The sequence below is a fragment of the Molothrus ater genome, chromosome Z (genome assembly GCF_012460135.2).
Source record: "Molothrus ater isolate BHLD 08-10-18 breed brown headed cowbird chromosome Z, BPBGC_Mater_1.1, whole genome shotgun sequence".
Taxonomy (NCBI): Eukaryota; Metazoa; Chordata; class Aves; order Passeriformes; family Icteridae; genus Molothrus; species Molothrus ater.
In genome coordinates this window covers 53,522,728-53,547,755 of record NC_050511.2, presented here as the reverse complement: position 1 = coordinate 53,547,755, position 25,028 = coordinate 53,522,728, and the positions used below count along the sequence as shown (strand labels likewise).

General features: G+C 39.7%; 1 protein-coding gene across 1 annotated transcript; it reads right to left on the bottom strand.

Annotated features, from left to right (window-relative positions):
- Nucleotides 1–1,327: 1,327 nt before the first annotated feature.
- On the bottom strand, nucleotides 1,328–17,799 carry ALDH7A1 (aldehyde dehydrogenase 7 family member A1). The gene is made up of 18 exons (XM_036403542.2): nucleotides 17,610–17,799; nucleotides 17,455–17,508; nucleotides 16,368–16,433; nucleotides 14,733–14,813; nucleotides 12,319–12,442; nucleotides 11,580–11,712; nucleotides 10,956–11,000; nucleotides 10,545–10,622; nucleotides 9,591–9,688; nucleotides 8,569–8,610; nucleotides 6,878–6,972; nucleotides 5,941–6,025; nucleotides 5,567–5,673; nucleotides 4,161–4,277; nucleotides 3,633–3,730; nucleotides 3,394–3,467; nucleotides 2,576–2,651; nucleotides 1,328–1,821 (listed from the first exon to the last, which is right to left on the bottom strand). Exons 1-18 carry the CDS (start codon nucleotides 17,787–17,789, stop codon nucleotides 1,767–1,769), a joined length of 1,608 nt encoding a protein of 535 aa, XP_036259435.1. The 5' UTR covers nucleotides 17,790–17,799; the 3' UTR covers nucleotides 1,328–1,766.
- Between the last annotated feature and the right edge of the window lie 7,229 nt (nucleotides 17,800–25,028).

Genomic DNA, 25,028 nt, shown 5'->3' with positions numbered 1-25,028 from the left:
CATATTAGTTTGCACATGAAGATTTGAAGACCAGTCAAACACTAGACTCACCATACCAGTTTTGTTCTCTTCATGAGCTGAGTTCCCATACCTAAAGCCAGGTGGCAGAATCAACCTTATTTCTGTAAATTAAACAACTGGACTTGTGAGATTGTTTTACCTTAAGAAGAGCTTCCATTTTCAAGAAAAAATCAGATGTGACATGAGGCTATCCAAAAACAATTATAAGCAGCAAGAAAAGAGAATTCTTGAATTAATTTCTCATTGTTAACAGTTTCATAGTAACATTCAGTATCACAGAATAACATTAAAGAGTACAATTTCTATAAATTGGTGGTATTTGCTAAGCAATTATATTTGGGAATTGAATTGCTTCTCTGCCATATGTCCTAGTGATTATCTGCCTGTTTAGGGTACACCATTTCATTCTGTGTGCTAAGGTACAACGTTCTTTAATGAAATGCTCAGACACAAAGAAGTAGAGGAAAGAATACTCCTGGTAGTAAGAGATTCCATAAGAAAAAAAGCTTTGGCTGCCTAATGTCTGATTTACAGAACACCAAAATACCTTGTATAAATTCTAAACACTATGCATTTTAAAATTGAACACAAAGCTGAAAGGAGACCAACTAGCATTGTGGTATGGTGGACTTGCAATCCAGTTTGAATGGCATTGCCATCAAAATAACATCAAAATAAATCAATTGTCAAATCAGATTCCTAGAATCTGAGCCCATAATAAACAGTTCTGTCACATTCAGAGATAGTGGAAATTTGGTATATAACATTGAGAAGAAAAGAAATCCCCAGAAACAATACATTAAGATCCTCAGAAATTCCTCTGTGGAAATCTAAAATCTCCAATAGATTTAGAGTCTAATAGCACTGTGTCTCTTCTCATCCTGAGTCCTGAGCAAGGTTCCTAAATGAGCTGTTGTTGCCTGTGGTCTCCAGTGGCCAAAAGAAGCTCTCATTTGAGGTGAAACACAAGTAAACAATATGTCTTTCCCTAGAAAAGTATTTCCTCTGACTGCATCTCCAGGTCTCATCTCCAGCCAGTCTGCTTGTAGGGTATCACAACCTGATATGGACAACCTGAATTGGCTGTAACCCCTTCAAGTGCTAAATGAGATTCCAAGACACTACAGTAGACCTCTATCTCCCAAACGTATCCTGAAAGTCTCCTTTCTGGAGAGGCAGGAAAACTAAAGCAGAACTTTTAGCCCAAAGATTCTTTTCCCAGCTAGCAACTCAGTGTGTGAAAATGGATAGTCCTCTGAATATTCCTGCTCAAAACCAGCGAGTAAAACAAATGAGAAGCCCAAGATATTTCACAAAATGTACCTTTATTTATTCATTGAAAAATAGCCCTGTACTGGTTCCCAAATATCCCCCAGTAACTGGTACTGCAAGAAACTTGGCACACAGCTTGAAACACAGATGTCGTAGCTGGAAATATGAGCAAAAGGTGTGGAGGGGATAGAGGCAGTGTTAGTACTGAAATACAGTGTTAAGGCAACAGGTTAACCAGGCCACCTGGACCCAAGGTGGTTAGTTTCAGTCACCCTCCCTTCCTCCCAAAGACCACAGACTTCTGATCTGAAGACTAATTAGTAAATACATTCATAGAAAGTGAAGCAATTTAAGAGTAGCTGATTTTCTGACAGAATTGGTTTCATATAATTAATTTTTATCCCCATGATGCTTAGGAGCTGCTTGATTCAGAAATTCTAGGATGGTTCATAGCACAGCCACTCATAAGGTTGTTACTGAAACTTGATTCCTTGAGCCAAGGGCAAATCTTTGCTGTAGTTGATTGTACTGAAAGAGAAACAACAATTTAGAGACCAGACTTAATCACTGCGACAGACTGTGCAGTACACTTCTTATGTATAAGCTGTTATATCTAAACAAGACTTCTCTAAAGCAGTTTGCCTACTTAAAATTATGAACTAACTTTACTGCAGTTTTCAATATAGTAACCATGTACAGGAAAAGACAACATTTGTCATTTTCTCTTCCTTTATGGAGGATCTTACTTCTCTTTATGTATTTAATCCCTTACTAGGAGAACATCCAGATAGAAAAATCAAGGTGGGATTTCTCATGTTCATAAGTCTTTGCATGAAAAAAAAAAAAGATAGCACAGGTAAGGGCTATGGAAGTCAGCAGAGAACACTAATGCTCATCCACTATTGGCTGTCAGGAGATTTGTGGATAGATAACCAATATATAGCTGAATCACCTACCAGAGGCAATAGTGGTGGCCCCTCACTGTGGCTGCAACTCAGTGTATTTCCTGACAAGTTTCAAGCATTTTTCAGATGAATTTAAAATCAACCAATGGTGGGGGGAATCCCAAAACCACCTTATTTTTTTCCTTTGAAAAGTTAAAAAAAATGTCTTTATAAAAACCCTTCCAATGCTCTTTTAGCTATGAATGTGAAGAAAAAGCAATTACACTTATAGATGGTTATCTCACATTCAGTAAAGACAGTAGCCTTGTAGCCAAAGATTTATATGTTTTGAACTTGGGGAAGTTAATCTGTAATTTAAATTTATTTGTCTGTCTTACCAAGTAGACCGTCTCATATAAAGTTTCCATGAATCACTTCCAGATTCTCTTCCCCCACCAGTGTGCTTTTCACCACCTGTAGCAAAAACATTTTAAATTAAAACCTGGTTTTGGATATGGCAATCTGGACTAATTCCACGAGGTAAGACATTTTTATAAAAGTACATGGGAAAAACGATTCCTTTTCCTTGTCCTATATCTGAGTTAAATTACCATCCCACACAACACACACAGCTAGCTCTCTCCTCATGCTTGACGTAAAAAAAATATCTCCCTGGAGTTCAAAATTCCTTCATGGTGGCACTAGAGGACCTTGTTTTAAAAACATTTGTCTTAACACAAGACAAGAGTACAAGAATGTGCTGGTTCTTGTACTGCTTAAATGGTAAGGTTAATGCTTCTTCCACCCTCTTAGTTCCCTAAGTATATAAAAAAAGGGAAAAAAAGGCAAAATTTTTTATTATAGGATTTTCTGACAATAATGCTACATGCCATACATCTTATATAAACTTACCAATAGACACAGAATTGCCCAAGATTGTTTTAATTAAAACTTTTATACAGTTTTCCACCTGGCCATATCTTTAAATACCTCCAGAATATATATATCTGAGTGACATTCCTTTGATGGAGAGGAGGAGAACGAAATAACACATGGAATTTTTAAAAACCTAATACAGCTATTTTAAAAAGTTTAAATCTAACTGTCAATATCTGTTTTCTGCTAAAGCAGTATGATTCAAAATTAACTTTGATATCATCACATTTAGTCATTTAAATTCACTGATTAGAACCTTGACAAAGCACAAGTAACATACCAAAAGCACCTCCAATCTCAGCTCCACTGGTTGGGATGTTAACATTTACAATGCCACAGTCAGATCCCTTTGGCCTACAAACAAAGATAAGGTACAATTCCTCCTTAGGATCAGGAAAGGTTACCTCCCTAAAATGAGGGCTGTAAAATGCTCAACTAGCATTATGCAGAGGTTTACAAAAGACATGAAAGACTAATCTTATGTACCTCAGGAAAGTAAAATAATAATTTAAATTATACCCTAGCCAGCGGAAAATCCTTCCCAAATCCTTGGTAAAGATACTGCTGGAAAGACCTTGTTTTACTTCATTATTCCAGGCAAAAACCTCCTCTTCCTCCTAGAAGAAGCATGTGTCAATGGTTAAGCCATGACTATCCAAAGCAAAGCAGTTACAAAGAAGCTCTGTGAGAAAAAACCCAACAAACCACAGCCATAATGCAAATGTACAGAAGGGCACTGGGCAAATACATATGTGCCACGTCAGCAATACCTCCACAGAACACAGTCTGCTTTTGAACAGATGTGAACAGTATCGACCATGAACACTAGCAACAGCAATCTGTTCCTGTATCTTGTCGTAACTCCAGCACTCTTCACAGAAATAGAGCTACACACTGAGTTGCACAGTGGCTATTTCACAGTGTAGAACAAGAGCCACCACTTCTTGAAGTGCTGGGACAACTGTATAGATGTGACACATGTCTGATTTCTCTCTTGTCACTCTACTGTTACCATCCTTGACACTTGTTTCACCACTGTTATTTTACCTTAAATTTCAGCACATACAATATGGGGGCAAACGTCTCAGTGTGGACAATGGGCGCGTTATGAGGAAGGCCAGTCACAATGGTTGGTTCAACATAGTTCCCAGGGCGATTTATAACCTTCAAAATAAATAAAAAATAACCAAGTAAGTTCCAATCAGCATCCAGCTTAGTATTAGTGTAGAAAAGGAATCTTACACGGTCTGACCACTACAGTTGAGAAATCAGAAACAGAAGGCCAGATAGGATGAATAACTTAAATTTTACTTATTTAAGTATTTAAAATATATAAGCACAACTTATGTCCTCTAAAGATATAATCAAGTTGTAATGTCTAGCAGCTGAAACTTCCTTTCTCCTACTTGTAAGCTACTTAGAATTTTAAAGTATATAGAGGTTGCAAATGAAAGACAAGAAGCCCCAGAACAATAAGTCAATGAGAACTAAACATCCTATATGATTAAGATGTACAAGTGGTTGTCTTGTATCTCCAGTATTTCCTCAAGCTAGATATTGTGAGGGACAGAACTGCAATTTTCCTTTTTTACATGTTTGACATTCACCGTTTATGTTGGGTTTTTTTTATTTTCACTATCACTTGTGTTGCAGTGTGGTTTCCTGTCTCACCTATCCCATCCCCCTCAGGTACACCAACCTTTCCCCCTCCCCCTTTGCCCTCCTGCCTGGGAGCTGTCCATTAATCTTCACCTTCCAGCAAGGCGTTGTGTGATTGGCAGATGCCCCCCAGGCCTGGGCTCATTGGTTTGTCCTAGCGTCCACATCCCTTGCCCCCTCCCCTCCTCACACCTGGTTGGCCCTCACCTGTCCCTTCCCTCCCCCTGTCCCCAGGGCTTAAAAGGACACAGAGACCTTGCGGCCGGGTGTCTGTCTGTCTGTCTGAGAGCTGTTACCACATTCAAAAGTCTACCATGCTACAATAAAACTCTGGATTTAAGCTCCACGGCAGAACCCGCTTCTTTTCTCTTCACCGTCGCCTGAACCTTTTCCACCAGAGGTAAACTGAGTTCCTACTTTGCCTGGATTTGTTCCCAGTGCCTAGCTGCAGCACCCAGCCAGCCAAAGGCATCTCTGGGGTAAAAACACCACAGCTGCCGCCTTTGGTCCAGCAGTGAGGCCAGACGAAGCCAGGCAGGACACACCCCAAAACATTCGGGGCCTAATATTTAATACACTTGCAGCTGGGGAGTGGTGTAAGAGTAGCTTCCAAGTAGAATTGCCTTTACCCTGAAGACAGGATTCCAATTCAAACAATTCTCAATCTGACTAACCAAACATCCTGTAGTGGCTGACAGGACAAGCAGAAGTGCAAGTTTAGCCTAAGCTATCATGTTACTGTATTTTTTTTCCTAGAGCACAACCTGTAGCAGGGAAAAAAAAAGTTAAATCACCTTTCCACCACAGACCACAGAGCCACCTTGTTGTTTTGCTTGTTCTACAGCATCAAGGAACATTTTCACTGCTTCTTTGGTATGAAGAGGCCCATACAGAGTGTCAGCTGAAAAAGATTTAGAATCAAGACTGTGTATGTTTGCAAATATTCTTATCTTAGAATTAACTGTTTAATCTGTCCAGGATGAGCAGTATTAGCCAGACTCTTCATCTTCCTTTCTGAGTCTGTATTCTAAATGAAACCAGCTATTTCCACCCCCTGGTAAATTGCTAAACTTAGATAATTTGGATCTATAATCACTTCAGAATTTAAACAGAAAGAAACCAACAGCAACTTGTTTCCTAAACCCATGAGATGGAAATAGCTACTTACAATCCCATGGATCACCGATGCGGACCTGGGCATAAGCCTTGGCAAGCTTTGCCACCACCTCATCATGGATGCTTTCATGGAGAAACTAAAACACGGTAAGAAAGTTGTAAGATAGCGCAGCCTATGTAACTACTCCTGAAGTACTACTGCCCTTTGAAGGGGGCTGAATGAAAGAATGGAAATACTGTTGTTCATATTCAGCAAATCCAAAAATTAAAAAGAGACAGAGGCCAAGGCCTCTGAAACAGCACTAACACCAGAAAATGAAGATATAAAATCTTCATCATAAAAATTTAAAACAAGCCAAGAAACAAAAATCTGTTTTAATTTTACCCCATCTCAGATCAGTACTATCAATGTGCACTGTAAACATTTCAGTTTAGTATTCTAGAACAAACATTCCAGAAATTTTATTGCTCCAGTTTGAGGAATCACTGCCCATCCAATACACCTGAATCAATTTACCCCCATCCATTTTACCTAATATTTACTGAATCAACCCAACAGTGACAAGACAGACAATGACACTATAACACTGTTGAATTTGTTGAAAACGATTGGCTAAGAATTAATAACAAAGTAGGTAACACACACCCCCTTGCTTTGCTGCAATATAAACACTGAACCAAAATTTGTAGCAGTCACAAGCAAAGCTCTGGCAATGAAAACAGAAATACAGAACTTTGCCAAGTACTATTTTCCTGACTTAAAACACATTTAGAAATACATACAAAGAAAATGTTTAGAGCTAGAATTACACTGGAATAAAACTATGTTCTTATTTTCCTCACATACTTTTTTTGAAAAAATAAAAGCATGTTTCAAATATTATTTGTTGCTCTTCACAATATTAGGAGTTGTTAGTCATTTTCTGAGCCAATCTGGAATTAAGTTCAAATTCAGAGCTACCCAAACCAGACAATACACATTTACTCACCAGCCTTCTAGCAGTTGTGCACCTCTGACCTGCTGTTCCCACAGCAGCAAATAGAGCAGATGGAATGACTAGGTTCAGATCTGCGTCTTCAAACACTTTAAAAAAAATTAAAATATGAGCATGTTACTGGAGTAAACAGGCAGTTCACAAGACTTAAGATGCTAAACAATATTAGAAACTGACAGGTTGGTCAAGAATCTTTAGGAATAGTTGCAGTAGTTGGAACAGTTGCACAGCACATGGTAAGATACAAAGAAACACCTTGAAACTCCTACTATTTCTCTGTAGCTGGAATTAGTCACATGCAATTGGACATAACTATAGGTTTGAACTACTGAAGGGAGCCTTTTGCAATAAAGCTTGCAAATAATTCTAGCTTCCTTTAATTCAGGAAACCACAAGCAATTTCTTGCCATTTCTCCAATCTGTCCCTCACTGAGAAGTTTATCAGCATAAAGTAACAATCATAAAGTGTATCCACATGGCCTTGCAAAAAACACAGCTAAAACACACAGGTGTACAGTAATATAAAATGTACAATGAGCTGAACAAATACATCTGGCTAGAAGACATTGAGATGCTTTATAAAGCTCAAACAATCCCCAAAATATCACTTGGCTTAACCGGTCCCAAAAAAAGTCTCTTAAGCATCCAAAACCTTTATGAAGTTTGGGATGAAGTCCAGCCAAACAATGATTATGTGATCATTCAAAGTCAATTCCCAAAAAACCAGGACTTTAACATTAAAAAATAAACAATTTTCAAGCATAAAACAAGTTTATACTGCTGGCTACAAAGCAGCATAGAAAAAAAGAAGGATCTGCTCAAATGTGATTTTCAAAAGAGTAGATGATGTAGCATCATGTTTGTACTTCAAAAGACTATATATATGTAAATAAGCACATTTGTCCAGAATATTAGAAAGGTGAAACAAAAGGCAACAGCACAACAGGACAGCAATTTAGGTATTTATTGAGCTTATATATTCTTTCTGCAATGTTGTTCAGCCTTGTAGTATTTGTTGTTTTTCTAGGAACTGGATCATACCCTAAGGTACTTAAACCTGAAAAATGTGCTACTGAAATAAATACCTTTATGCTTTTCTTTCAAGTATCATGAGGACCTTATACTTTATATATATATATATACTTATACTCTAAAATGCTAAAAGTGTAGTGTTCACAAGATTATATATAAAGTGCAGACAGGCATTTCCCAGGAAAATGGTGGAGTTATTATGGATGGAAGCATCCAGAAGGTATGAGGCACATGGCGACATGGTTTAGTGATAAATATGCTGTTGCTGGGTTAAGAGCTAAAGTCAATCTTAAAGGTCTTTCCCTTAATGATTCTACAACTAAAACTATCCTATAATCAAACTTACTTAGTTTAACATTGTCCACAACCCATTATTGAAGCTTACTGCTTCTCTCATTCTCCTCTTCAACACTGATTACTTAAGAGACCTTGGAATCTTACTTTTTGTCTCAAAACACTGCTCCCTCACAATACCAAAGACAGAAAAATCCCACAACATTCTATTATTCTACACAAACTAGATGTACTTTTAAAAGCCCAGGGCTGGGGGGGAAACAAATAAACAAAAAAAAGTGACAATTAGCTATGAATATTTGCTATGAATACTAGCTTCCAAATATCATCTATGGGACTAAATTTCTACAGCATATTACCAATAATGGCATTGTTTCCTCCCAATTCCAGCAGGCTTCGACCTAATGAAAAACACAAAAAAATAAGTTATACCATGGCCACATGTATTCATTGTACCTCAGTCAATGAGACTACCTCTAACTAGAGCTAAGCTTCATGAAACATATTTTTAAGGATAAACAAAACATTTTAGAGATCACAGTCTAGCCAAAGCAGAAAATTACACCAAATACTACATCTATCACATGTCATGAAGATACGTGCCCAGCAGCTATGACACAATGAAGTTTAAAAAGACAGGCAAAAATAGCACTGGAAAGAAAAAAATTGAAACAGGAAAAAGTTGCAGCATAAATAGTATGACATAGATAAAGAATAAGGTCCTACAAAGATCAAAATGCACACAAAATTCAACTAAGCTCATTTATTTCTGTTTATCTACAATCTGAGACTAAAAATCACAACCTGCATCTGGGTGAATATTTGCTATCTGTTCTGGTTTCTGGGGGGCTTTTTTACACTTGCATGAACTTCAAACGTATAAAACAAAAAAATATGTTTGCAAGGTGCTGCTCATAAACTAAGAAGTAAGAATCTAGCAGCTGAGATTCTTGCCTGTACACTTTTAAATATCTGCAACAAAAACAGCACCTCCAAAATCATCATTATATTTATCAGGAGTAAAAGGTGAGGGGGACTGTATTCATGTATTCTATTCACATTGGCAAAAGACCATCAGCCCTGGTTGTTCACCCTAAGAATCCCCATACAACTAAACACTAATGGACACCACTACACCTCTCCTCACACTAATTGTAAGACTATGGATTTGCAGATAAACTGGAAAAAAAACCTGAATTGCAACAGAACTAACTGAAAATGCCGTATGTATCTATGAGCAGTTTGAAACTCCCATTTATCCAAGACAAAAAAAAAAAAGGTAACACAGCTGAAAACTGTGTTACTGTTATTTTAAAATCTTATGGGGCACTGCTGCCTTCACCAAACATGGAAATAAATAGAGAAGAACCCACACACTCACCAAATCTCTCCTGAACCATAAGTGCTACTTGTTTGCCCACTTTTGTGCTGCCAGTGAAGGACAAGAGGTCCATTCTCTCATCTCTAGCCATTGCTGTCCTGCACAATGGGACACAAAGCACTGTGTTCAACAAAAGAAATGCAGACAGAAAAGCAGCTTGCACCTTCCACATACATCAGCTTCAACCAGGGAGAGCTTTAAAGCTAGAGTTTCTTTGAAACATCAGGCAACTGAGCTAATGGCAGGAAAGCTTCCCCTTAGCCAGAAAAAAAGGAACAAGGCTGTTTCCATCCACCTTTTCAGGCCAAAAAAGCATCACCTGTAGTAACACTGACATTCAGTCTAAAGTATATTGTGAGATTAGTTCCAATTGTTATGATCCACAAGAAAACATGCAAATCTATGACTTTTTTAATGTTTGCCATATGCTTTGCCTTCTCTTAAAATACTCAAAAGATATATCTGAATATACATTTGTACTGGGGATTTCCTCATAGTAAAAATCAAGCAAAGTGATTCCGATTGTACAGCTTCCAAGCACAGATACACATCTATGAGCAAGTGCAGAGTTCTTCACAAACATGGAAAAGGGGAATTATTCTCCTCCACAACTAATCTAAAAGGCACTATACATTGAAAACTCTCAAGAACATGGTAAGGGAACCTAATATTAGCTGTACTCTTTGGGTGTAAGCATATGCAGAAGTGGAATATAAACTTAGTCATGCCTCTTCATTAAATATCTGACAAGTTCTTTGTTTGCAGCTGATCTCACAACAGCAAGTAGACATATGTATTATATTTAATGCAGGACTTGAGCCAGAGTTTCAGACCAGCTGATAAAAATCATGGCAACATGTGTATTCCTAGAGACTAGAATAACTTCACAAATACCTCAAAAGAATATTTTTTTCCATTTATAAACGTTCACAAAACACAAGAAATATTACCTACCCAATGTCTGCTCCACCACAAACCAGAGAGCAGATTGCTCCAGGCAACTTGTTATCCTCCAAGACTTTTGCAATTATCCTGGAATCAAAGATGTAAAAATGTTAGAGATTTCTGACAAGTGCAAATGGGGAATGAACCATTAGAACTGTCTGGGGGTTTTTGGGGTAGTAGTGGTTTGGGGTAATTGTTCTCAGGAGTTAATATTAGATCTACAAGACTTAGTAATTACCTATTTTAAGGGACCTACTTTTATTTAGCATTTTAAAATAAATGTTATGTGTAATGCACAGTAAGTATTCAAAATGTTGATATAAAGTAACAATAAACCTAAAGGAAGTATCGCTATGAAATTTATTCTTTGGAGAAGTTCTCCTTTTTATTGAGATGAAGATCAAAGAAACCAGAACTCACTTTGTAACAGCAACACTAACAAGGGATGTTGTAGGAGCACCCTTCCTAGAAAGGGAAAAAAAATTTACATTATCTTCTTATTTAATTCTTTAAGAATAAGAAATAATTAAAATGAGCAATTTTTAGGGTCTCTGATCTACAGCACTCTTTGATTAGGCTGGTTTTCAGGTACAAATTAAGACAGGAACTCAAGCATTTCCTTCTGCAGCTGAGCATTCAGAACTTCTACTGAAATCCATGTAGACAATGGCTAGGCCAGACTTCAGAATGAAGGAGGTAGATGAAAGCAAACTAGGAGATAGGAGAGAAAGTAAAGCTACTTATTTAGATTTTTAATCTTAGCTGTACCAACTTGGAATATATTAACTGCCACTGCTGCAAGACCTCACTCTGGGTTCTTCATTCATAGGCCATTTGGCTAAGTCCTGGATGGATCTGCACCATAGTACCTCAAAAAAGAGGTTACCACAAAATTAAAAAAAGCTCTGACTAAAAATGATTTACGCCTACACTAGATAGAATCAAATATCCAGAAACACCTGACACTCAATAGCAATTTCATGCCTGAGTTAACAGCTTCCCAATTTAAGAATACTGTTAGCAAGGTGGACAGCTAGCTCTTACCAGAGGCAAGCGTTTCCACAGATCATTGCAATCGCGCTGTTCCACCCATAAACTGCCACGGGGAAGTTGAAGGCCGTGATGACTCCCACCAGCCCAACAGGATTCCACTGCTCTATAAGGGCATGGCCAGGTCCTGAAAGCAAAGCCACAACATAATGCAGTTTTCATCCATTTAATGTCTGGGGTTTTTCTAAAAAGGGAAAATATGTAAGCAAGAAACCTAGCATCACTCTTCAGTCCACCATAGGCTTAGCTTGCAAAGAGCTGTGTTATTTGTGTCCTGCAGCTTACCTGGATCAAGGTTAGCTAGATTGTGTAAAAAGCTAATGATCTGACAACAAAGTTTTATTATTTTAAACATAATGATGACTTGTGGTAATCAATAACTGACAAGGATGTCTCTCCTTTCTAAGTACACTTCAAAACTTTTTACATACTTTTCTCTACTACCTTTCATCAATTAAAAAACCAAAGAGAATCTAATGCTTCAAAGAACAGAGAAAATGGATGGACTGACTTGCTTATCTGTCACTTCATTAGGTACTTCAATAGCTGGCACTACTGCCCACCACATCTATTCCTAAAGCTCCCTAAATAACACACAGAACAGAGATCTTGATGCACTACAAGACCGTATATTTAAGTAACACCTCCATATCTTAATTTCTTTTAAGAAAAAAACACCAAACACAAACAAAAAAACTCCACAAACAAAACCAAAAAAATAACACATACTTACTTTCTGAAGGCAAAATAGGTCCACCAATCATTCGGGACAAACCAACAGCATAGTCACAGACGTCAACATACTCCTGCACTTCTCCAACACCCTCGACAAAAATCTTTCCCATTTCTAAAGAGACCTGAAAAAATTCAGAGTAAGACAAACTTTTTTATAAAATTCCCTTGGATCCCTAATGTATTTTGTCTCCACTTAATGTCAGGTGTATCTGCTGATCAAGTAAGATTTTAACACACACTTTTTCATTAGGAGATTCACCTCTTCCCCAGTTATTCAGAACTTAAAGAAACAACACACTAGACGACTGGACAAGGGTCATATCCCAGTACAACAGGAAGAAATTAGAAAAGGAAATTAATGGAGAAAAATTTTTAAAAAACTACTGATAGGAGGGTCCAATACTAATGATATGTTTTTATCAACAATATCTTGGATTTACATCAGCAGGCTTGCCTGCATTGTGGGCCAGGCAAGGAACAAGTTGAAAAAGAGGGATTACTCTGCTCCAGCAAAAGAAAACAGCCACTTACATTTTTCATAAGCAAACTACTCATTTTACAATATTTCAAAGCAAATTTGAAAGATTTCATTTGCAGGCACTGCTGAAAATGCTTTTACATGCTTAGTATTTTAGTAACCTGGGATGTTTAGGATCAATTTATTGTTTTTTTTTTTCTGAAGTTGACCTTAAACTACATCCTTCTCTTAAAATTATGTTAGACTTACTCCGTTGAAATATATCAGTAAGAATAATCTGGTATTTGAAGATATTGCCATCCAGAAATGAGAAAATCTCAAAATTTGGGAACTGAAAAATCACCTACTTATCTCCATGCAGTTTTGTGGTCATGCTCTGACAGCTAGATGTGGACTTCATACAGATAACACCTGCCACTTTACAGTGATGACTGTACTTTAAAAAGGCTGTTAAATGATGAATGAAGTTCAAAGGATTTCCACAGGATTTTTCTCTCCATGTGAAAGTTAACATAAAGACGACTAACTGTATTTCTCTGATGCCTGTGGTTATCTCAAGACAGAAGGAACAGTCCTTATCTGTGACCAAAAACAGAGCAGCATCAGACATATCTACTAAGAAACACAGCAGTGGGTCTGTAAGTGCAGTAGAAACACCTGGATACTTCATCAGGGCATGGCAAGGTGAGGCTGGAAATTTCCTACAGTGTATGAGAAAGATGAGTTTCTATACAGCTCCTTTTTACATATCCTAAAGTCAGGCAAATTCCTAAAACCTGAATACCTACTGCACTTCTTTCACCCTGAAATTCATCCCCAATCCTAGCAGAGCTGAACACACATATTATCTGTTTGGGAAAACTAAGGAAATATGGCAAGAAGATGTAAGTTTTGGTCAAGAATAGAGAACAAACTTCTGTATTCCACACTCATCAGGGAAGCTCTATTGTTTTTGAATACAGAAGTATATTAGCACTCTAATTCCACAACAGAAACTGTGCTGAGGAGACAACATCAAGGGAAACAGCAGAACAAGGTTTTGAAGGTTAACAATATGGGCTTGACTACACGCGGAGTTATTCACTGACAGCTGTTTCTGAACAGCAGCACAGACAGGCAAGCCCTGCAAAAAGAAAGTGGAAGTTCCCCACTTGACTCCTTTTCTTCCCTAGCAAGAAAAGGAGTAAAGCAAGAGTTTTAAAGGAGTGGTCCTTCAGCCTTCATGTCCTGCACAGCACTGCAAGATCATCTCATTAAGACCATCTCAACTTCTGAAGCCTCATATTTCCACATGTCACTTGGCAAAATCCTGCAGATCACCAGAAAGAGCTCAAAGTTAAAAGCTGTGTATTAGAGAAAGGTTTTTTCAAGATACTTTTAGTATGAGGAAGTGCCCTGTCTGATAGACAGGAGGGAAAAAAGCCGGTGTACCACTCATCCCAGAGAAGCCCATAATAAACTTTCTTTTCCTATTATAAATTGTCAATTCACAGAATCACAGAATATCCTGAGCTCAAAGGGACCCACAAGGATCAAGTCCAGCTCCTGGCCCAGCACTCTCTCCAGGAATCACACCATGTGCCTGAGAGCATTGCCAACTGCCTCTTGAGCTCAGTCAGGCTTGGTGCTGTGACCACTTCCCTGGGGAGCCTGTTCAGTGCCCAAACATCCTCTGGGTGAAGAGCCTTTTCTCAACAAGTAACCAAACTCTCAGCTGACACAGCTTCATGCCATTCCTATGCCATAATGATTTTTTTTTCTTCTTTTTAAAATTAAAAGTTAATTAGGCATGCTAATGGCACTAACAGCAATTACTTAACAATTACTAAGGTTAGTATTGCAGAGAAAACTTAGTATTACTGAAAAAAACCAGTTTTGACATACCGCTCACCCTCACCCCCAAAAAATGTAGGCTACTTCTGAAAATACCTTACCAAGCTTCCTAGAACTTTGATTTTTTGTCTCAGGGCATCACCAATCTGTCGCACTATTTCTCCACGTTTAGGTGCAGGGATCTAGTAAAAAAACCCAGAAGAATCTATGTGAGATTGAAAATCTGTAACTCCTGCTGTATATATATTGCTAGTTTTCTGTCCTTGTATTAAGCAAGCACTGATTGCTGTTACTTGTTCATTTTTATCATGTGCGCTGCTTTACAAGAAACTGTTTTCTGCCTCAGAGACTGATAGCAGTACAAACATTTTGTCTGTTCAAAACTTCAGTTTCACTAAATATTGACAAAAGCATTCAGATTAATTCTCTTACTGCTGTTCAACTACATCACCCCCAATGCAACCAATCAGCTGCATCTCAAGAAATAAGCATTTTTCATAAAAGTGCACTTACTGGTTTCTGAGCCTTGAAGTGTACTTAATAACACACTTTCAAACTTCCTTTTAGTACGACATTTACCTTGTTAGCAGAAATTAAGACACACAAAAACCTCAATCATGAAAACATTAAGCTCATACACCAACTCTTAATATATTTTTTTAATGTGGTACCAGTATGGTAAATAATAATCAATAGCCAAGATCAATTTGCAAACTATATGCAAGCAATTCTCTATAAAAACAAGACTGAGGAAAAATGCATAAACCATGCAAGCATATCTCTTTACAGGCAATATCTTTCAAATAAGCTCATTACAAACAGCAAAGTTCACAAATTAATAACAAATAGCTTTGAGGAAAAGCCTTCAAGAAACATTTGATGTGTTGATTCTTTATCTGTTGGATTGCTTTCAGATTATTGCCGAACATGTTATGAGCTACCAACATTATACTCACAAATTGTAACAAAAAACCACACTAACATATCCTGAGAAAGTTGTTTTGTTTATCCTAAACTTTGTCTTCAGACAAGGTGTTTTGCTGGCTAAAACATAGAGTGCACATCACCTTTTGAAATCCAGGTTTCAGCTTCTACCAAAGAAACAACAGCTGTAAGAACCAAGCCTGGTACAGCCATCAACAGAATGGGTGCTGGCTGGACACAGCTGGTAGGGCTGCATGGGGAACTACAGCTTGCTGAGGAAAAATAGCTTAGCTATTATATACAACGTAACACCAATGCTTTTGAACCACACCGCTGTTCTGTGAAATACCAAGACAGCAGGTGAAACAAAAAACCCCATGCTTATAACCAGCAGTTCTTCCCACACCAGGAGAACAAGAAGATCGACACAAGTTACTCCTCCAAATACTCCACAGTTCTCTCCCAGAAGAGGGGGCAACAGGAAGTGAAACATGCACAGGGACAGTTTACTTGCCACAAGGTTTCTGAACTTCAACAGACCTGTTGGCAACAGCACACAAGCACAAGCCTTGGTAAATCTGCCAGGGTATTCAAAACAAACACATCCCACAAGTCAATGCTCTCATCTTTGTACCTCAATAGTATCACACACAAACTATCTGGGTTTGTTTCTTGAGGTCTCCATTGCAGAATTTTGCGCTAATGCACCACACACAGTATGAATACATTTTTACACCTTCACTTTATGGGGCAATTTAATAGCCTGTCTCTGCCAGAGATCTGTAATAAAAGAGAAATCTCCATTAACTTACATCAGCCCAGACCTTCCATGCCTCTTTAGCCTTCTTTACTGTTTCTTCATAATCCTCCAAATTACCCTACATGAAGAAGCAAATCAAAGTTAGGAAAATCAAATCCCCAAAAGAAATGCCACAAAAAAGCTTCTGCATCCAACTCAAGATATTTTTATAGAGAGTACTTGCACTACAGGATGCGACTTTTATAGGATGCTTGTAACTTGACACAATTTGGATCCAATATTATAAATTATCTGAAGCCACTGTCAATGAAAAGCACATGTGCTGCCTAAATTAAAAAAAAAAAAACACCAAAAAACCCCCCCAAAAAACCCACCCAAAACCAAAACAAACAAAACAAAACAAAAGAAAGAAAAAAAAAAAAAGAAAGGAAAAAAAACACAAGCAGAAATTTTCATTCAGGTGTTAGAGGAAGCTCCATATAGAATAACGGTTTTATATATGTTTGTATCTATACATACATACACACATATATAAATATGTCCTACTCCATCAGCATCACTGGGCACATCAAGGGTTAGTTGAGTCCTAATACACAAAAGGATTACTACAATAGTGCTATTCTTACAGTAAAAACATTCACAAATTTACTACTTGAATGTCAGGTTGCTCTCCTAACTACTTGCTCCCAGGCCTCTCATCCCTACTAAATAGGCACAATCTGCTCCTATTCTGCAACTTCCCTCAGGACAAACGAAAAGGGAAGGGAGGAGCCCTTGCTCTTCCCAACAACGCTTGCAAGAGTGCGAGGCGGAGGGCTGGAGAGACAAGAAGTTAAAAAAAAAAGGAAAAAAAAAAAAAAGAAAAAAAAAGAAAAAGGCAGACTGTTTTTCTTCCCAGGAAAGCCGCAGGCATATTGCCAGCAGTAGGCCCTCGCTGCGACGAGCACCAGCGGCCGCCCTGGACTCAACATCCCACGGACCCTGAGGTGGAATCGGGAGTCTCGTGCCCTTCGCCATCCGGGTGGCGGGCAGGGGCAGCGCCCAAACCAAGGCCCCAGGACGCCCCGCTCCGGTGACGGGGCCCGCGGGCGGCTCCCGCCCGTCCCCGCCGCGCCGGTGCTGCCCCCGGCCGCGCTCACCTGCCGGACGCTGGCGATGGGCTCGTTGTTGGCGGGGCAGTACGTGGTCACCACCTAGAGCAGGACGAGAGCGATGAGCGGCAGGGCCCCTTCCCCCAGGGGACGGGGCGCGACCCCCGAGGCCCCGCCGCCCCCCACCCCCGCGCCCCCCGCACCTGCCCGCGGCCGCCCCAGCGCCCGTTGTACACGCCCGGGTTCTCCTCCTGCAGCCCCAGCTCCCGCAGCCACGCGTAGCGCTCCTGGCTGATCAGCAGCGTGGACATGGCGGCGGCCGGCGGCGACCCTGCCCTCGGCAGCGGCAGCAGCGCAGCGAAAGCGCGGCGAAGCCCCAGCATGGCCGGCGGCCGCCAGCGCGGGGGGACGGGGCAATGGCGGCCGCGCCCCGCCCGCCCGCGGCCATTGGCGGCGCTGCGCCCGCGCCCCCCGCCCCGCCCCGCTCCGCCCCGGCCCCGCTGGCCGGCCTGGCCGGGACCCCCGACCCGGCCCCCCTGACTCGGCCTTCCTGACCCTGCCTGAGCGAGCCCCCATGACCCGCACTGGCAGCGCAGCTCAGCCCGTGTGCTGTCCGAAATCCACCCACACTCTGCTGCTTTTCAAGAAGAGACGACTGAGATGGGACCTCATCAATGTCTATGAGTTTCTGAATGGAGGGTGGCAAGAGGACAGAGCCAGGCTCTGGTCAGTGGTGCCAAGCAACAGGATGAGAGTCAACAGGTAGAAACTGGTGATGGAGAAGTTCCACTTGATCCTGAGGAAGAATTTTCTGTGCAGGTGACTAAATCCCGGAACAGATTGCCCAGAGAGAGTTGGAGTCTCTCTCACTAGAGATATTCAATAACCATTTGGATGCAAGTCTGAGCCATGTACCCTGGGATGACCCCACTTAAACAGTCAGGTTGGACCAGATGACCCACTGTGCTCCCTTCCAACACAATCCATTCTGTGATTCTGTGTGATTCCATATACCCTTCCAGAGCCGCAGGGGCAGAGGCATCCCCAAGTCAGGTGTTTCTAATTGCTGCAGAAAATAAGAACAAGGGGCATCAAAACAAGGGAAAAAACATGTAGCTGTCCTTATGCAACAATAGTAGTATGTGGGAGTATGCACAATTCTTTCTATTCTCCAATACCATGCTTGAATGTCAGTTAAAAATCTCAGTGTCTTTGGTTTCTGAGCAAGCCACTTTATCTACATGCCAGTTTGTGAAATTACAACATTTTTATTTCCCATATGCAGGACCAACACCCTTACTTGATATGCACTCACCTTGCAAAACTGGAAGTGATTTCTGTCCCATATTTTTACTGTAATTACACTTCAGTGGCTTTGAAAATTTAGATGACTCATTGTGATAATGAAATATTGGTCATTTTCAGAGATCCAATATTTTCTGAATGACCAAACCAATGAGGAATAAACCTCAATACTAAGATTGAAATGTCTCAGCTTATAGGATGGAACATACTTATAGCATAAAAAAGAAATGCCACTGCTCTTAAAAAGGCCACTGTTTATTTTTTGGTTTTCCACAGCTAAACACTTTTCCTTGATGTGAATTGCATTAAGTATAAATAATAATTTGCTCTTTAAGGAATGGTTGTTCAAGTAATTCTTTCAAATGAAAAATATTTTTGGATGATGTAAAGAGTTTAGGAGTAAAAAATCTTGGCAAGGTTCAAGAGCTGGCTTTGCCTTTGTCTTTGCTGCGTGCTAAATCAATTGTCTCTTTTACTTGGAAAATGTATTTGGACACTATAAAACTTGTATCAAAAAGGTAGCAATGTTTTCTTTCTGCAGACCTTCACCTTTTTTGGCCTTATATACCTTTACATAATCAAACAGGTGTTTCACAACCACATAGCTGCAACGCATGCATTGTGTTCTAGCAAGAAAGTGGGACTCTCAGGGCAGTAGCTGGGGCATGGGAGCTGAGTTTCAGTTCCACAGTCTCTTCTCATCACCATAAGCAGGCAGCTCTCTAGCAACAGTTGCACACAGCTATTGGTGCTGTAGCTACTGGTTGAGCTACAGAGAAAATCTGAAACCCTGGCACTGTGCCTGACTTGGCTCTGTTCATATTTTTTGCTCTAGAGCATCCAAGCAGATGAAAATATCACTGTGACAAGTGGTGCCAAAGTCCTTTCTGGAGGGACCTGGGGCCAGCTTGTCTGCAAGCAGCCAGTGATCATGATGCAGGGCTAAGGCTAACTGTGCAGGTCACATGGGAATTAACCAGCCACTGCAAAAACATGTGCTTAGGTCTACATCCAACCTTAGCAAGGGGCCCAAGCTTTTTTCTTCTTGCTGTGTCCAGTCCAGGTCCACATCTAAACCTAGGTCTTCAGAAGTTGCATACACAATGGGGTGTGCATTCAGGGCAGTGTCTGAAATAAAAAAACATATACAATGTGTGCTCTGTCCCACAACTGCAGAGCAAGGCTAATCACAGGGGAGTTTGCAGGATATAAAAACACTGTGCAACAGCCACATACATGGAGGTGGGAGTGGGAGGAGAAGCCCCGCATCACATGACTGTATGTAGGTTTTTTCTGTTTGTTCTACATGGGCATCCTGACCTTGATATTTTTAATCTTTATTAGTCAGAGTTTTAGAGAGAAATTATCTGTCTATGGTAAATTTACTTTGCTTTGTGATCATGCTAACATGACAATTTGCATTCTCCCTGACTGAGATGTGTTGTATCCACCACTGAGAGTACATCTTGAAATTTGTGATATTTAAAACCGATCATGAAATATTATTCTGCCATAAGGTTATAATTAAGTTTGCTAAAATTTTCACTTCAAACAAAGCATTCAAGAAAATATGGAAAGATTAATTTCAGTGATGCTTGTGAAAGTTGGTAGAAATATGTTTTCATCTTGTCTATCAAAGTTTCCTTCTTTCCAGATCTGATCAGTTGAGCATTGCTGCAGGAGTTCTTGGCTCCAGTTTAGGGTAAGAAACATTGTAGTCAAAGGGGCTTGGAAAGGGAAGCACTTCAGCAATATCCCACGAGACAGACTTTGAATCCCATGAAACTGTGCTCTTGGGTTCTGGATTGACTACAGGGCTCTTCAGATGTAATTCTTCTTTCCTCTTTGCTTATCTTCTCATCTGTAGGAAAAGGTTCAAGTTCCTTGCATCTTTAAAGCAATATCCAAGGAGCAGTACCTGGACACAAAGAGGGTGGAGGCCAAATGTCCATGTTCAGGAGGTCCCAGAGCCTTTACACTTTTGTGAATATAGAACAACTTCAACACAGCTTCAACACAGTACAAGCAATTCAAACAAGAGGAGTGGGGAGGAAAAGGAGGAAAGCTTCCAAAAACATGCTTAAAATTTTACTTCATTTCACATATTTTTACAGCATGACAGAGCCTTGCCTCAGAGCAGCAGGTTCCTCTGTCCTGTTCACATGACTGTGATTTCAGTTCATTTTCAGAAGGAACTGTGTATTTTTCTCAGTGGTAGTACATAAGGAATTCAAAGAACTATAGTGATTCATGCTCTCAAAATAGTCAAATCTATAGGGGGGAAAGCAAACAACAAAATGTCTCTCTTGACCTGAGATATTTCAAATCAGTGCTTTTCACTTTTGTAGTCTGTCAGTCACTCATATTTTGAAGTTTCCTATTTACACTGCACTGAAAGTGATATCTGCCAGAAATCACTTCAATCCTAAGAAATAGGCATATATGTTGTATATCCCATAAAGAGAAAATGGTTTGAGGTTTTAGGAAACAGCAACAACAAGCCAAACAAGGTATCTTGTCATGTGCACAATGCAAAAAGGAACTTAGCATTCTCAAAAACAGATTTTGCATATTTAGCTCCAAGTTACAGTGCAATGGGCAACATTATCTTATCTGGCAACAGTCAGCAATGACTCAATACAAGAAGTGATCAGAAGATCACTTCAGTGGGATCTGAGGCTGAGAAGGAAGTTGGTTCAGCAACAACCTCTGCACTCTGGCTTGTCCTCTTTCCATGTTGACCATGCACTGGTAACCAGTGAGTTGCAGTTATTCCATTTAAAATGAAAGCATCCCTGGCTGCAGCTTGATGACCTATACCAAAACAAGTTCCTCTACGTTTTATGTAGCCTTTTCCACCTGCAGAAGGCAGTTTAGAAAGTAAGTGACCATCATTACTAAGTAAGTGACCACCATTTCATCTCTAAGGAAATGGAAATACAGAGGAGTTGCTTCACACACTAATGAGGGAAATCCCTTTGGACTTAACTTTCAATCTGATATTTAGCCCTCAGGCCTTGCTACTGTATCATTATCAGTGTCCCAGTTGTGTTACAGCTCTAGAGTTCTCATATAGACCAAAACTGTATTAAAAGCACTTTCTTCTTTGCAAATAACAGCTCTTAGTAATGTAAAAACGACTAACAAACCCACCTTGCACACACTTGGCAAACCCTTGTGCACACACATGGGAGTCGTGTATATCTTTACACTAATGGGTGGAATAAATGGTGATCAATAATGTATTTTAGTCAGGCTAGCAGCCTGTCTCCAGGTGGGCTCTGCCAGGGATTGATACTGGGTTCCACTGTTCAACATCTCCATAAACTGTCTGATGATGGGATTGAAAGCACCTTCTCTAACTTCACTGCTGATGCCAAATTGGGTAATGAGGTGAATCCATCAGAAGGGAAAGCCATCTTAGAGAGAAACCCTGACAGACTGAAGGAGTGGGCAGGAAAGAAGAGGGTGAAGGTAAGTGTGAAGTCCTGCATTGAGGAGATAACCAAAGAATCCAGGACAGGCTAGGATCTATGTGGTGGGGGAAAAGCCTTGCTGAAAGGGATCAGAGGGTCCTGATGGACAGCAAGCCAGACATGATTCAGCAGCGCACTGCAGCAGCGGCAGTGGCGAAAGGCTAGAGAACCTGCCCCATGAAGAAAGACTGAAGAAGTTGGGTCTCTTCTTCAGGGAGATGAGAAGGCTCAGAGGGGACCTAATCACATTTTTTGAGTACTTCTGGGGCATCTGCAAAGATGATGGAGGCTCTCTTCACAAAGTGCTACATGTAGAAGACAAAAGGCAGTGATACAAGTTGCACTGGGTGAGGTATCATCTTGAAGTAAGAAAGGCATTTCTTACAACAAGAACAATCCCTAGTGTTCCCATTGCTGGTGGCTTTCAAGGTGCAATTAGATGAGGTGCTAAGTAATCTCTTTTAGGTTCCCTTTCCAACAAAAGGACTTTATGATTTTCCAAAGCCCCTTCCATGATTCTTTGGCATGTGTGGGGTGTGTAATTCTAGAGTCAAATATATGAGCAACAGAGAGAAGGACAAGGAGAGGTGCAAAAGAATTTGGAACATATTTGAAAAATTCTGAGGGATTTGACATACATTTTGAATGATGCTGAGAACTAGACCACATGGGAGGGGGGAAAAAAGGGCAGTGTTTAATATATACATGCGGATCTTTGAACAACTTTATTATTCACACAGGGCAAGACTGTCCATGTAAAGTAGGCATCCTAGAAATAGTTTAATCACCAATTTTCGTGTTACCACATGAACAAACCAAACCAAACAAAAAAACAAAACAAAACAAACAAACAAACAAAATTACAATGAGAAACTGTCACAGACATCTTTTATGAAAAATCCTTTCCTTAGGATTTTTTCTCCTGAGAAGCTGAGAATCCTCAAGAACAAAATGTAAACAGTGGTTATCTGCTGCTGTGGAATGCAACAAGTGGATCTTTGATTGGCCCATGATGGTTGTTTCTAATTAATGGCCAATCACTGCCCAGCTGGCTCAGACAGAGAGTCTGAGGCAGCTGCCTTTGTTATCATTCTTTCCTATTCTATTCTTAGCTAGCCTTCTGAAGAAATCTTTTCTTCTATTCTTTTAGTATAGTTTTAATGTAATATATACCATAAAATAATAAATCAAGCCTTCTGAAACATAGAGTCAAATCCTCGTCTTTTCCCTCAACCTGAGACCCCTGTCAACACCGTCACAAAAAACCGCACAAAAAAAACCCCAAAATAGCCCCTGAAAACCTCCTGAAAAACCAAAGCAAAACAAAAAAAAAAAAAAAAAAACAATCAAAAACCCCAAAAAAGCAAAAAACAAGCCAACCAACCAAAAAACCCCCAAAACCCCCCAAAAAAACAAAACAAAAAAAAACCCCAAACAAAACCAACCAAACAAAAAAATCCCCAAAAAATCCCAGAACACCAGATCATAAATTAGTTGGAAAGGTGGGACTTAAAAAACAACAGAAAAAAACCCTGTTTGTTTAAAGGGGCTTACCTGGAAATTCAAACAGCCAGCGAGGACTTTTGTGCTCCTAATAGTTCTGGGGCCATGAGCTATACATTATATCTACCTGGTGATTAGCAGTTGAGGATAGGAAGCAACAGGCCAGTCACATTCAACATTTTTCCCATGCTGATAACTTGTGTCTCTTCTCCTGAAGTGTTTATGATAGAACCCTGACTATGAAGGAGTTAAAGAAATTGTGTGAGAAATTAAATTGTGTAAAGAAATTAAAGAAATTTGTGCAGCCATCATAACAATTTTTGCAAAGGTTTCTCTCAAGTGTAACTTAGCAGTTCAATGCCTATGTGGGTGGTAAAGTTGCTGTGAAAATAGCAGCTCCCCTCTGGGAATGTAATTATCCAGTGCTTTGCAGATTTGCATTTCTTGGTCTTTCAGTAGCATTGCTTGATGAGAAAGGTTGGCTGTGCAGCTGATACAAGCATTAGGCAGGGTTCTCTGTGATACATGTAGAAAATGGCTACAAGAACATTAAGAAATGCAAAACCAAAAAGAGAATCATCCAAATGTTAGCTAACATGAATCTGGATTTCATTATGACAACTAGCATATTAGAATAACAGGGGTGAGAGAGTTAGGGAAGAGAATTAACAAGAATGAAATTAGCAGATATTTGACATTACCTGTCTGTTACAAAGGCATTATATCTTTTCATATCTTTGAGATACATATTTAAGTTCAAGCCCAGGAATATGTACAGATAGCAGAAAAAAAACCCATTCATTTATGCTTCAATATCCAGTTCAATCAAAGCCTACAACCTCTGGAGACTTGGCACAAGATCAAAAGAGAAAGGAATTCAAGAGCTCAAATTCCATGTGAAGCTCCAAAGGTTTTGAAGGGCAAAGATCCCCTTCCCAGGAAACATGGCTCAGCAGCATCCCTCCTTCTGGATAATATTCCCATGAATATTACAGATTTGGGGCAGAATGGGCCATGTCTGGGAGGGCTAGAGGCTTATTGGTATGGAATAGTTCAGTGTTAATTCTTAATTCCAATCTAGAAAAAAACCTTCCTGTCTTGTTTGAGAGGTGAGGAGTTGTATTTGATCCAGCCAGCATCCTTAGACCAAATGGACCTGGAAAGCCTAGTCCCATGTATAAGTACAGTGGTTACTGATCTTTCTAGGCTGAGAAAAGTATTGCCAGAACTCAACTCTTTTTCCAAAATGGAGGGAAATTATATAACCCTAATTTTTGAAGCTGTTAAGTTGTGCAATACTTTCTTCTTCTAATATACATACCCTCAAAAGGAAAATAT

Coding starts and splice junctions, on each gene's coding strand:
- ALDH7A1 (XM_036403542.2), bottom strand. CDS start 17,789: ATGCTGGGGCTTCGCCGCGCTTTCGCTGCGCTGCTGCCGCTGCCGAGG. Junction 17,509..17,609: donor GCTGGGGCGGCCGCGGGCAG/GTGCGGGGGGCG, acceptor GTCCTGCTCTAG/GTGGTGACCACGTACTGCCC. Junction 4,278..5,566: donor CTGTGGTCTGTGGTGGAAAG/GTGATTTAACTT, acceptor TTTATTTTGAAG/GTTATAAATCGCCCTGGGAA.